The 14,324-nt window shown below is 36.2% G+C and overlaps 1 protein-coding gene across 3 annotated transcripts; it reads left to right on the plus strand.

Moving 5' to 3' along the window:
• Positions 1-2,946: 2,946 nt before the first annotated feature.
• On the plus strand, positions 2,947-14,115 carry LOC138071286 (zinc finger protein 711-like). Of its 3 annotated transcripts, none has more exons than XM_068962807.1 (4): positions 2,947-2,983; positions 4,699-4,826; positions 6,296-6,400; positions 12,277-14,115. In XM_068962807.1, the coding sequence occupies exons 3-4, from the start codon at positions 6,322-6,324 to the stop codon at positions 12,825-12,827; spliced, it is 630 nt and encodes a 209-aa protein (XP_068818908.1). In that variant the 5' UTR covers positions 2,947-2,983; positions 4,699-4,826; positions 6,296-6,321; the 3' UTR covers positions 12,828-14,115. The 3 variants fall into 3 exon arrangements, with proteins under 3 accessions (XP_068818908.1, XP_068818910.1, XP_068818909.1); XM_068962809.1 differs by having other exon boundaries at positions 12,400-14,115; XM_068962808.1 differs by lacking the exons at positions 2,947-2,983; positions 4,699-4,826 and adding an exon at positions 5,646-5,922.
• Positions 14,116-14,324: the final 209 nt, after the last annotated feature.

Here is a 14,324-nt window from a genome sequence, read left to right on the forward strand (position 1 = left end):
CATACCTGGTATAGGACCTGACCACATAGTTCATTGCATATCAACCCTGAAACAACTAAAGTGGTACATTGATGTGCCTGTAAATACAAATACAAGTGTGAGTGTTGATGATGTATGGTAGTGTTCATTTACAAAGTGGTCTTCTAGATGATCCTGAATATGCTTATGTTAATTTATTTTAGATTATTTCCTTGGGAGATGGTCAGGTGCCAGTTAAAGCAAGAAGGCTAAGAGTTTTCATAGAACAAGTTGAGGTTAAAGGGAATATATCTGATGACAAACTGTGATTCCAGAAGCACATGAGAAGGAAGAGACAGCAACACATAGTTTCTAAATGTACTATAGCAAAACACTATTAGTTGGCCATGGCTACCAAAGAAAGTAGAGGGAGTGAAGTGAGCAAGTTATAAAACAAAGTAAGCTACAAAGTGTTTATAGTACCTAACGAATATTATTGGTTAATGTGAAACAGCAAAAAGCTGAAGCATGAATATAAAAGCAGTACTTATTTAAAATAATAGCACAAACAGCCATCCGTAATGTAGCATTTAATTTACCCTTCAAATAAACATTGACCAAAAAGCTAAAAGACATAACTTGGATGGTCTTCAACATTGTTGCCCAGCTGTGAGTCTTACAAGTCTCCTTCTCTCCTTGCTTGAATGTCATCCTTGACTTCTAGTGGGAATTTTACAGCAATGTTTAAGCAGGGGAGTGAGATATCAGGTTTTTTTGTTTTGTTATGCAGGTGATCTCTGTGGTGATGTAGATTCTACATAGTAAAAGATATGACTTTTAGCCGAGACTTGTAGCATATCTCTGAAATGAGTTGGGGGCTACTGCAGAGTCCTATTTGTTGAGGGTCTCAATTGAAGTGAAAAATGGAGTCGGGAGGCTTGATCTGAGACATTATTTTTTTTTTCTGATTTGGTTATTTCTGATTTCAGGATTTGATGAGCAAATGGAAAAGATGAACAAGTTAAGAAGGTGTTACAATAATCCAGGTAAAAAGGGATGTGAACCCGAACAAGGTAATGAGATTAGGAATGGAAAAAAAAAAAAAAAAACAGGATGAACTACATAGATATTAAGGAAGTAGAAGTCTCAGGACATTTTGATGGAAGAGATACTTGGAGAAAGAGAGAGGAGCAAGAATGATCTTCAGGTTTTAAAAATTATCTACTACAAGTTACTGTTCGCAAAGGTTATTGATGTAAAAACCCCCACATCTTTCTCAGATTCTTCCATGTCCTATTAGAATTGTCACTGGGAGAAGACCTTTCAAATAGTATTTACCAGGGAACCCAATATAGAAACACATCACCTACAGGAATATACTCATAAAAAACAACTTTCTTTATCTAAGAGGGAAAATAAAAGTAAACAAATAACACCTACAGGGTCAGCAAACTACCGTGCACAGGGCAAATCTGGATGGCTGCCTGTATTTTTAGTGGATTGAGATTAAGAATGATTTTTACATTTTTAAATAGTTTTTTAAAAATTCAAAGAATAATAATTTTTCAAGACACTTTAAAATGACCAAATTCAAATGTCAATGCCCATAAATAAAGTTCAATGGGAACACAGCCATGCTCATTTGTGTACATACTGTCTATGGCTGCTTTGGGGCTACAGTTGCAGACTTAAATAGTTGACAGGGACCTTATAATCCTCATAGCCTAAAATACGTATTACTTGGCTCTGCAAGTAGACAGTTTGTATACTCCCCGTCTTCTATAGCCCAGATACTGTGCCAGGGCTTTCATAGTGTGTCTCCTTTACGTTTCTCAAAACCTTTAATTGTATATTAGGTTATAGAGACCTGGAGAAATTATCTAGCTGACCGAGAAAAATAACATTCTTTGTTTGTAAAAATATTCAAATTATTTAGGCAAATGTATTGTTACCTTCTCTTTCTCTTTTTAAAGGAGCGTATCCTTTCCCACCTTAAACACTGTTACTCCAAATGCTCAAGGTACCAAAGCTAAATTTTCAGAACATAAGGCCCTTTGCATATGTATTCTTTTAGTCACATCGCATCACTCTTTTACCCACCCGTTACCACTGAATTTCTCCCATTTTGTTCAGACACAAGCTGAAAGTGACACAATCAAGAGACATTCGGTATTCACTTCATTTTGGTCCCTTGTCTACTCTTCCTTTCTATGCTTTTCTTCGCTTTACTTTCTAGATCGAATTGTCTACCACTAGGAAATAGAAGAGAAGGAAATGGCAACCCACTCCAATATTCTTGCCTAGAAAATTCCATGGATGGAGGAGCCTGGTGGGCTACAGTCCACGGGGTCACAAAGAGTCGGACACGACTGAGCGACTTCACGAGGAAATATAAAAAGAATGAAGGAGGGAAACTGCAAAATACGTAAGAGTTTCATTTCGGGGAAGCATACTTCTTATCACTCAGGTCAGCCTAACTGGTCAAATCCTCGAGGGTAGGACTGTTTGGTTTTTTTAAAACGTTATTCAACATCTACGAGAGGTTCAGTGGATGGCCATTCGGATACTGATTTCCCCACTTCCCCCTCTTCTTCTCCTTTAGAAACCCTGGAAAACAGAACATCTCCCCACGGAAACACCTCAGGGTCGCGCCAAGATCCAGGCTTGCGCACTGAGACTCGCCCGGCGCCGCAGCCTCCACTCGCAAGTCCGCGGGGTCTCCGGGCAGAAACCCAGCGCGGGCTTCTCGATCGATCGCGCGCGCGTGCGCGCTCCCCCCGCGGCCCCCTACCCTGCAGCAAGGGGAGCGTGACGTAATGCAACCTCAGCAAGTCAGGCGCGGTATAAAAGAGGACTAGGCGGCGCGCCTCCCAGACGCAGAGTAGCTTGTGATTGGCTCGAGCTGCGGAACCTCGGAAACCCGAATGTGAGGAGCTCGCTGATCCACAGCTGCTGCCGCCCCCCCCCCCCCCCCCCGCAGAAAACCGGAGCGCGGTCAAAATCCAACTGGCGGCAGCCGCGGCAGGTAAGGAGACTCCTGAGAGAGTACAGGGACTTGAGTCGGCTGCTCTCAGTGTCGCTCGGTTGAGTTGAGGAGAGGCTCACACCCAGAGCGTAGTGTAGGGCGACAGGAACAATGGAAGTGGCGTCTAGTCCCTAAGCGTTCCCTCCCCTCGGGCAGACAGTGTTTCTCCTCAGCAGCGGGTGGCTGGGGGAATTGAGAGAATTACTTCTCTTTCAGCTGCCCTGTTTTTCCCCCAGGCCACAGCCCCCGGGGGCTAGAGCCGTCGTGGAGGCCGTCGGTGGTTTAGGGTGACGGGAAAATGGCGGAAAACAAAACGGTGAAGAATGCGGCGGCCCCCTGGCATTTTCTCTCGGCAACACTACCCCCCCCCCCCATTGCTCTCAGCTGCACTTCCCCCATCTCGCTCCCGCCCCCGTCTCCGCCAGCAGCGGTTGGTAACCTTGGAAAGCTCGAGGGATAACGGCGTTTGCGAGAGGGTGGCACCGAATCTGGCATTTTAGGGGCTAGGGAGCCGTCAGAGCCTACGGTGGGGGTGGAGGCTGTGTGCTGCAACTGTCGCCTTCGCTAAAACACCACCATTTTGGTTCCCTGCCGCCGTCTCCCTTGTAGCGGGGCAAAGGGAGCAGGATGGTGAGGGGTTGGGCAGCACGGCGTGGGTAGTATCGGTGGCGACTGCTGCACCAAGTGAGGGAGGAGGGGAAAGGGTATTCTTGTCTCTTCGCTTTCTGCCTTTCCACTGCGAAGGTTCTCATTTGGTTGAAGATCCAGGGAGATGGGTAATGTATGGGAGGGCACGTGTGTGCGTTCTGTTCAGAATGATTGAAACTTGGCATGGTCGTGGGAAAGGGAGACTGATGCGGGAAGAGGGTTGCGTCCAAAGCTGCAATACTGCTAGTTGCCAGGGCTCCTTTGTCTCCTATCTCTGCTTATACTACTTTCACATTGTCTTTTTCTGCCGCCTTAGTATTTTTCTACTGTCCCTCACCCTATTTACATCATCTAGAAGCTAGGCCCTGAAGAATCTGTTTAGAGGAGACGAATGAGAGTAAAATGTGTGTGTGTTGGGGGGGGTTGTTTTTTATTTTTGTCTTGCTTTGATTTTTGTTTTGTGATTTCTGCTCCACATAAACTGAGGGAAAGATGTTTTCTTGAAGAGTATTTGGTGGTTACTTCCATTCAATAAGGATGTGAAATATACTCTTCAGAATACTGAGAAGCCTAGCTATATTGGCTACTGAATCCTTAACACACTGCTGTTCTCATATTGATCTTATTGAAACTTTCTATATGGGGAAAAAAAGGTGCTTCAGTTTATTTGATATTCTTACAGTGTGATAATTCCTGTAAGAGTTGCGCTATGTGTTAAAATTTTTACACTTCATTGAGCACTAGTGCAGATTTTTTTCCTATGGATTTGGCAAGAATAAAGCTTGCCCTCGGTTGGTTCTCTTTTACTTTCCAAAATAAAATGTTGTTAGTGATTTTTTAAATATGCTTTAGGAAAGATTTTAGTTTAATCAGATGGTCGGATTCTAAGTGAAGTAACGTTGTGGGTAGTTATTTCTGTTGGAATCCCTTTGGTTGCTTTTTAGGTTAACAGTTTTGAGCTAATCTCATCCTGTACATTAAAGTGTAAAGAAAAATTCTTAAGTTGTGTCAGAGATTTGGTTTAAAATGTTTTAAGATATCTAATTGTGAATGTATTTTTACAATAGGTAAAAAGAACGTTCTTCCAAAGAAAATAACGTAGTTCAGAAGGAAAAATAACAAAAACAAAATGCTGCAGATTTTATTTTACAATATGTAAGAAAATCTACAGTTTCTTCAGGATACTCATATTAAGGTGATTTACAAATTACTTCATGTTTTATTTAACAATTAAGCAAAATTAACTGTTTAAAACATTTTAAAGACATTTGTAATTGTTCTGTTGGTTATGTGATAAAGCAGTTATTCTAATTAAATTTGAAATAGTACACTGTTTTAAATGTTTGAAATAAGTCATTATGGTATTTTAATTTATCTCTCTGAAGACCCAGGTAGTTTGTGAACTCTCTTGACTTCATTTTGAAGGCAGAAAACAATGTGGTGTTTAAAAAAGATAACAAAAATACAGCTCAGAATGTGCTCACACATAAAGTAATTTTGTTTGAATCATTGTAATATACAGAGATGTCACCTACTGCTGTAGGATTTTGAGATACATGACTCAAATGTTGATAAAGATCACTCTGTGAGACTTTCCTGCCTTCTGTACACCTATAGAACTTTGAGGCAAGGAAAAAAAATCTTAGTGGAGCTGTACTTAAGAATAGATTAAGCCAAATCTATTAAACATTTCTAACTAAAAATGAGGAAATGTTCTATAAAATTGACAGATTTTTTGGTTGATTTGCTTAGAAGCTTGTATCTGAGAGTAAAGTATACATATAGCTTTAAGAAATAACATTAAGGTACAACCTAATTTTAGGTTCCATATTATTTGGTGATCTTAAATATAGTATAAGTCATTTGAAATGAAATAGGTTGAGCCCTTGCTTCCAAAACTAGCATGAGGCTAGCATGGCTTTATTAATTATTAATGAAAAAATTTACAAGTTACAGTTACAAGTAAAAGCTATTCTGAAAGAACCAATTTGCTAAATGTTTGTATGTGATTGATCTTATCTCTACTACATTTAGGAAGCAGTCATGTTTCATGAGCCCTCAAAACTGTGAGCCAAGAGATTGTAGTAGAGTAAGGCAAGAAGTCCTTACTGGCTCAAAGAACTCCAGGGAAACTGGGATAGAACATTTTTCATTATAAGTAGAACCCCGGGAGCCAGAGGTGAAACACAAGTTTATCTGCAGAGCTACGCTGCAGAGCTGAGCTGGGTCTGGAAGAAATGGATGAGAGCCACTGGATGAAATTCACTAATACTAGACACCTGAGTCCTCTAGTAATGTATAAATACCCCAACTATTGTCTGTTGTCATCTTGTTCCTTTTCTTCCTATTTAATAACCTATATTTTAACTGGAACCTCAATACTACAATTTTGTTCTTTTGCTTGCGTCTATCACTTCCCTGTGGCTCATCACCCTTTGTGCTTCTTCTCCATTATCTTTGGTTTACTTCCACTGACCCTTCTTTTATTTATGGTTGTCACATAAAGCATAAAACAAGGTTTCTTTTGTTTGTTTGCTTTGTTTTCCTTTGTAATGAGATTTGCACACCTGGTTGAGAGGCACATTTTCAATTGCATTTTTCTCAAAACAATTGACTTTGACCTAAATGCATTTAAACTATTTTAAAAAAACACTTCTTTTACAGAGATTTGTGAATGAACTTTACTAAGTATGGATCCAGGTGGTGGAAGTCTTGGATTGCACACATCAGACTCTAGAATGGCCCATACCATGATTATGCAGGATTTTGGTAAAGCATTTTCTTTGTTGTATTTTTTTCTTTGTAACTAAATATCAAAACTCTATTGGGGAAGGGGATAATTACAATGAAAAATTGTTCCTTTACCAGGAAAATACATTTGTAGGGCTTATTTAAGTAAATCTATGTGTCAGTAGTCTAGTTAAAATCATTCTTATAATTTTTTGGGTAGATTGAAGTAAGGAAACTTGGAATATAGTGGTAATACATCATTGGAAATGAAAAACAATTTATATAAATACAGCAGTTCTCATGTTAGAAAATGTTAAAATATAAAATACATTTTAAGTTGCATTGTTAATAAAGCTGGAAATGGAAGTACTTTCATCATTTCAAAGAAGTTAGCTGCTTATATAGTGATAGAGGAATATCTTGCACTAGGTGATTAATTATATTCTGATGCCATATACTTAGAAAGTTCTCATTGATAGCATTACCTTTTTCTTTTCTTGGAAAAAAAAAAAAAAAAAACCCTGTTTTTTTGTGACCAGATTTTTCAGCGGCCTCTTAACAGTAGTCATTTTGATGAAAATGATAAGGTACCCTTAACAGCAAATAATCTGAATTTGGGCAAAGTCAGTCTGAATGATAGAAGAGAGAGGTATCTGAAGTATAAGTGGCAGTGATAGGGTGGTAAGAATTACAGAAAAGATCAAAGTGAGAGTAGAAGAGACAAATGGTAAATTGGGATAAAAAGTAAATAGAAACATGAGATATTGTGGAATGTTAAAGATATAATTAGAAATGGGAGACTACAAAGAGTGATACTTTGCTCAATTAAGAAAAGGCTATACTATTTTTAGATAATATGGTTGAATATGTTATTTTGTCTCATGTTGTAAAGCCCACTGTAATGAGACTCAGAACTAGATTCTAGTCTTGGCAGTCCTATTAATTATCTATGTAAACTTAGGCAAATTACTTAATTCACTTTTATGAGTGGGTTGGGCTAGATAACATTTAATGTCCTCTCCAGATTTAATGTGGTGGTAGTTGTAGTTAATTGACGATACAAAAAGGAATCATGGATTTACTCTGCTTAAAGAATTAGAAGTGAGTTGTTTGACTATAGATGACCTAGAAGTGATTTTAGGTGGAAAAAGTATGGGAATGAACTCTAGAAGAAGGCAAAAGCCTGAGGTGTAAGAAATTTTAAAAAGAATTTTGTGAATTCCTTGCAAGAGATAAGTTTTTCAAATTGTGGAACACTTGAAATTCAGTATAATAAGTTTATAATAATTTTCAGTATAATAAGCTTAACTTTTTACCTTTTAAAAATAAGGTAGTTTTTAATCTTTTTGTTTTGGGGTATAGCCGATTAACAGTATTGTGATAGTTTCAGGTGAACAGCAAAGAGAATCAGCCATACATATACATGTTTCCATTCTCCGCCAAACTCCCCTCCCATCCAGGCTGCCAAATGGGCAGAGTTCCATGTGCTTTACAGTAGGTCCTTGTTGGTTATCCATTTTAAATGCAGCAGTGTGTACATGTCTATTCCAAACTCCCCAACTATGCCTTGCCTCCATCCTTCCCCCTGCCCCAGCAGCCATAAGTTCATTCTCTTAAGTGTGTGAGTCTCTATGAATGAAGTCAGACAGAGAAGGAGAAATATTATATGACATCTTTTATATCTGGAATCTGAAAATAAATGATGCAAAATAAGATTTTTTTATGGAAGAAATACAGTATTTTGTCCGTTTTATACAAAATCTTACTTACCCTGTGGCATCTGATAAAGTGCCAGAAAGCCCTCCCATCCCCACTCCTGAAGAAGTTGCCTATTAGCAAGCAAAGCTTGATTCCTTTCAAAGATTGAAAAAATGTCTGGTGCTGGTAAATTTTTAATTGGTGTTCCTCTTAGCTTTCTTTCCATTGTTCCATCAATTAATTGAGGCTTAATTAATCCCTTATATCTAATACTAAGGTTTCCAAATTCTAAAATTTGATTAGAAATTAGGTACGTTCTCTTTAAATTTTTGCTAGCTTAAAAACTTAGATATCTACACACCTAAAATTAATGATACTTGTGAAACATGAGTGTAGCATACATAGAGCTAGCTAAGTAAACACACTGTGTGGTATAGGATCTCTAAATTTTCTCCATTTTTGGTTGGTATGAAATGGCTACTATATTAAGAGTCTGAACTGTTCATTTAATTCAGAAATTTATTGGACCAGTTTCTTTTCAAGGATACTTTAAATTTTACAATAGTATGCTTTATGTGATAACTTGTGCATGTCTCAGTATAATAGTTGTCCTTGGAATCTGTGCTGTTGAATCTAATTGTTTAGGATTTTATTGCTAAAAAAAGTCCATACTGCTTTGGGCATGAGTGTGCATGTGTATTCAGTTGCTAAGTTGTGTCCAACTCTGTGACCTCATGGACTGTAGACCACCAGGCTCCTCTGTCCATGGGACTTACCAGGCAAGAATACCAGAGTAGGTTGCCCTTTCCTTCTTGAGGGAATCTTCCCAACCCAGGGATCAAATGTGGATTCATTACTACTGAGCCACCCAGGAAGCCCGTATTGCTTTGAGACTTAGTAGCAAAATAGCGGTATATGGTGGCCCAAGACAAACCCCCCAAATACTAAATATTATGCTTTCTGGTGAAATTCAGCTATTCACATTTAATTTAAGCAACTTTAGTAACAAGGGAAATGCTTGGAATAATGACTTGTCTCTTACTGTTATCTGGTCATCTAATTGATTTCACACTTTTAAAAGATTTTTTTTTTCATATTGTTTATAGTTTGCTACCTAGTGAGATAAAATGTTAATGCCTTTTAATGCTGCTTACTAAATGCCTTGAATTTTAAATAAGTCACTCTATGGTAGGTCTTTTTATTCTTTCTCTTTAATCTATTCCTTTAGTAGTGACTCACTTGATTAGCCCTATAAATTTCTTAAAAATCAGTCTCTAGAGTAAGTAATTTCTGTTCTCATTTAGGCAAGTTAAAAAAGCCAGTCTAGAGTAAAAAAAAAATGCATTCAGTTCCCAGCTTGAACCTTGGGCAAATTTATTTAATCTCTCTAAACCGTCGTTTGTTTATGTTTAAAGTGGAGATAATAATACTCGCTTATTTCGAAGTTCTGGGGCTTAAATGAGATATTATATGTAAAATACTAGGTTGCTTGGTGCATAGTATTCAATAATAAATATAGCTAGTGTGTAGCTAAAATAAATAACTTTGTCTAGAAATTCAGTAGAATTTCAAATGAGTTGATAAGAGGAAAGAGCAAAATTTAATGAAAAGCATTTTGGATCATGGTCTTAGTTTCTGCCAGTACCCTGTGGGAACTCATCAATTCTTGGTCTAAGATTCTTAAATTATTTAGTTCAGGGTAAACAAGCATGTTTGTATTTTTTTGGTTTAGATCTGATTTATTTTGACATGTGAGTTCCTGCTAGGTAAACTGAAAAGCACTTATTCCATCTTATTAGAATCCTCCCAAACAGGTTAATCTGAACCCAAGCCAGCACTAGCATTATTCTGTCCTTCCATCCTTCTTTAGTGTCTACCTTTAGGAAACAAACTATCTTCTAGCTGTGTTCTTAAATAAATGGAATTTCCCACACTTTAAGTCTAATTTATGAAAAAATTTTATACTGTATTAATGTTGTTATTCATATACATAGAATTTCAGTACTGTGAATTTTATAGGCTTAGCATTTAATTTTTCCTCGCTAAAAATCACATTTTCAGTCTGGTTGAATACTAAATTTGAACCCTCACCATCTCCCTGTCTACAAAAATGACCAGTGGAATAAAAAGTGAGTAGAAAGTTCTCATTGTATACACACTCCTTTTGTCTACTGATTTTCAAGGCTGAGGCTGTGTCCTTTGGGTAATGTGGTTTCGGTGAGAATTTTAGAATAGTGAGAAAACTTCAGAAGGGTTGAAAGGTAACTTTCCCTTCTCACCTTATTTTTTAGTGTGTTTACTGGTCTCCATCCTAATTTACCAGCAAACTTCCTTAATGAATTGGTTAATAATAGTGAACCATGTAACAAATTGCACTCTTTCAGATTATTACTGTATAGAAAGTGATCATTATGTAGAAAAGGCTTTGTACTGGATTCATGGAGTAATTTTCTTATAACTTGGTACATAAACTCTATTAATTTGTTTACTGCATCACTTCAGAGAGGCAGAATGTAACAGAATTACTCATGAAGGAGTTTTACAGTCTTATAATATTTACAAGAGGGTAGGAGTTGGTGTTTACCATGCTGCTCAAGATAAATGTTATTTAAAGCTTTATTCTTACAATTTACTAGTTTAGAATTTAATACAATTCAGAGTCTATATGTGTGTTTTTTTTTAATAAACCAAATCTTTATCTAAAATGACTTGTTTTCTTCTCCCCAAATCAGATGTTAAAAGATGCTTTACATTTTTGAATATAGTAATTCTTTTTTTTTTTCAAATTCACATTTATTTATTTAGCTGTGCTTGGTTTTTGTTATGGCACTCAGATCTCCTTAGATCTTATAGTTGTAGCATATGGGATCTAGTTCCCTGACCGGGGATCGAACCTGGGTCCCTGACACTGGGCGCACAAAGTCTTAGCCACTGGGCCACCAGGGAAGTCCCTGAATATAGTAATTCTTATAAAATAAAGAAGTTCAGAGACTTTCATGTTTATAACATGTATTGTCTAATGTATTAAGCTGTAATATTTTATTAACTCAATTTAACATATTGGCAACCTTTCATGGTTTTGTGTCCTTTTTATTTTAACTTTAACTTTTTGAAATGCTAGACTCACAGGAAATAGAAAAAATAGTGTATAGGGTCCCATAAACCCTTTACTCATGTTTCTGCAATGGTGACATCTTAGTACAATATTAAAAACAGGAAATTAACATTGGTGCATTACTATTATCTAGACTACAGACCTCATTCAGTTTTCGCCATTTGTGTGTGTGTGAGTGTATATGGGTCTGTGCAGTTTTGTTCCATATATAGATTTGTATAGACATCACCACAATGAAGATACATAGTGAGCATGTATTTATGATGTCCATCACTGTGTATGTGCTATGCCAAAATAGTCACATACACCCCCATCCTTGGCAACTGCTATCTGTACTCCATCTCTATGCTTTTAGAATTTTGAGAATGTTATATAAATGATTCCAGTTATACATTATGCAGTATATTGTATGTTGTAATTGAATTTTTTCACTCAGCACAATTTTCTGGCAGCTGATTCAGGTTGTTAATGTATCAATAGTTTGTCCTTTTTTATTGCTGAGTAGTATTCCATAGCGAGGATGTGCCAGAGATGGCTTAACCAATCATTTGCATGCTGCAAACATTTGAGTTGTATTTTTCTTTTACTACTAGAAATAATATCTACTATGCATTGTTATGGATATTCATGTATTTTTTGTGTGTGTAAACATATTTTAGTAACTGTGGGAGAAATGCTGCAGAGTGCAATTGTTAGGTTGTATTGGTAAGTACATGTTTTTCGTAAGAAACTGCCAAATGATTTTCGAGTGGCTGCTACATTACATATGAGAGATTCAGTTTCTCTGCATCCTCACCGACCTGTGGTGTTATTTATTTCTTTTTTTTAGCTGTTCAATATCTCACTGTGGCTTTTATGTTTTACTTCAAAATAAAGTATATTATTTTTAAGGTTTTAACTTAGATTTTACTAACATTATTTTCTTTCACTTCCCCCTCAGTTCCTGGTTGGTAGGGGTTTTTACTGCAGTTTAATTATCAGTAGTTCTTTAAAATTCTAATTTTCCCAGGACTATTTCTAATTTAAAAACTATTTTATGTCATCTGATATATAAATACTTTTAATTAATAAGATTACTTTCTTTGGATAATTTGTATTGTAGTTGCTGGAATGACTGGTACTGCGCATATCGATGGAGACCATATTGTTGTTTCAGTTCCTGAGGCTGTATTAGTTTCTGATGTTGTCACAGATGGTGGGATAACTCTTGATCATGGCCTTGCAGCTGAAGTTGTCCATGGGCCTGATATCATCACTGAGACTGATGTAGTAACAGAAGGTGTAATTGTTCCTGAAGCTGTACTTGAGGCTGATGTTGCTATTGAAGAAGATTTAGAGGAAGATGATGGTGATCACATCTTGACGTCTGAGCTAATTACAGAAACTGTTAGAGTACCTGAGCAGGTTTTTGTGGCTGATCTTGTTACTGGTCCTGATGGACACTTGGAACATGTGGTCCAAGATTGTGTTTCAGGAGTTGACTCTCCCACAATGGTTTCAGAGGAGGTTCTTGTAACTAATTCAGATACAGAAACTGTGATTCAAGCAGCTGGTGGTGTTCCTGGTTCTACAGTTACTATTAAAACTGAAGATGATGATGATGATGATGTCAAGAGCACTTCTGAAGACTACTTAATGATATCTTGTAAGTGACATTTAAGTTCCATAATTACTTGGTAGAAATTGGTTTATGTATAACATGAACAGGTTTTCTGGGATGGGGGATCTGTTCAATAAAAGTCATGGGGGTAATCTTTTTGAAAAATAATTTTTTTCAAAGCTGCGTTGTTCAGATGGTTTTTTGAATTTGCTCATGTTTTTAATTTACTCTGAAAATTCATACCTACAATGGAGTAAACTAATGCAATTTACTGATATCTTAGAATAAAAATATGAATTTGGAAGGTTCAAAAAGAATATTAAATGACACAAAATTTTAATAGTGAATATATGTATTTCAAAATGGGTAATTATGCAACCACCGCTTTCTCTTTAATTTGACAAATAGTGGAGTTGTCATTTCAGTTTTGCTTAGGAATTTAAGCATAACATGTTAAGAAATGTATAATTAGTTTTTCTAATTAAATAAGGAAAAGTAAATAATCAACTCAGATTGTATTCTACAGTTCTGCCTGTGTTTATTTTCTGTTGTTTAGGTGTGTGTATAGTCTGTGCAAAATACTTAAAACAAATTTATATCAGACTGACTTTATGATGTTCTTAAGACATTCTACCTGAATGAAGAAGATAGAAGTATCTTGTTCTCATTTCAAGTGGTAGGTTTGCCTGAATAGCAGCAATAATAAAAATGTTATGATAAGTTATTGGTGGAGCTTGAGGAAGAAGTGGATCTATTCCTTATAAAATTTGAAGGCATCATGCTAGAAGGAGTAAAGATTAGATGACAATTTCACTTTTCAAGGGAGGATTTTTGTTCTTTTATTTTTTAAAATAAAAAATGGTTGATTGAGAAGTGAATTAACAGGTAGAATATGTGTATGTGTATGTAAAATGATTGTATGTTATGTATGTGTATCAGTGAACTTAAAACACATTACATTTAATTTGTAATTATGATTCTGAAGTCTGATGTGTTAATTTTTTTCCCTCTATAAGCACTTCAAAGTAAATATTTATATTGTTTTGAAGTGAATAATTTAAGCCACTAAAAGACTGTGCAAATATTATTCTTTTTCAATTGATGTGGATTACTAAAGGAGCTCCATATTTACATCTTAACCTGACATTTTTTTCTTTTAAAAAGCAAAACTGTGATTATGGTTTTCTAAAACAGTATGGCAAAAGTCGAAAGTCTTTCTGTACCAAAACAAATTCATTATGCCTTTAAAAGGATACTTGTCAAATTAAACTCTTTGGTATTAAAATGGTCTAAAATTTAGACGTTATATGTATTGTGAGTAGTCATATCTCAGCATATCTTCTGTGATTTGATCCTGCAAAAGTTCTTTTAAGTTTCTAGAATATTTTAATTTAAAATATTTATCTTGATGTTACCATATGTGTCAAGTGCAAAAGACTTCTGTCCTTCTAGTCTAATAGAATTAGACTGATAAGGAACATTAAGGAACTGATAAGGAACTATAAGGAACATTGTGTTACTCAAATAATACTGGAACTGCTGTGGGGTCA

The sequence above is a fragment of the Capricornis sumatraensis genome, chromosome X (assembly GCF_032405125.1).
Source record: "Capricornis sumatraensis isolate serow.1 chromosome X, serow.2, whole genome shotgun sequence".
NCBI classification, from domain to species: Eukaryota; Metazoa; Chordata; class Mammalia; order Artiodactyla; family Bovidae; genus Capricornis; species Capricornis sumatraensis.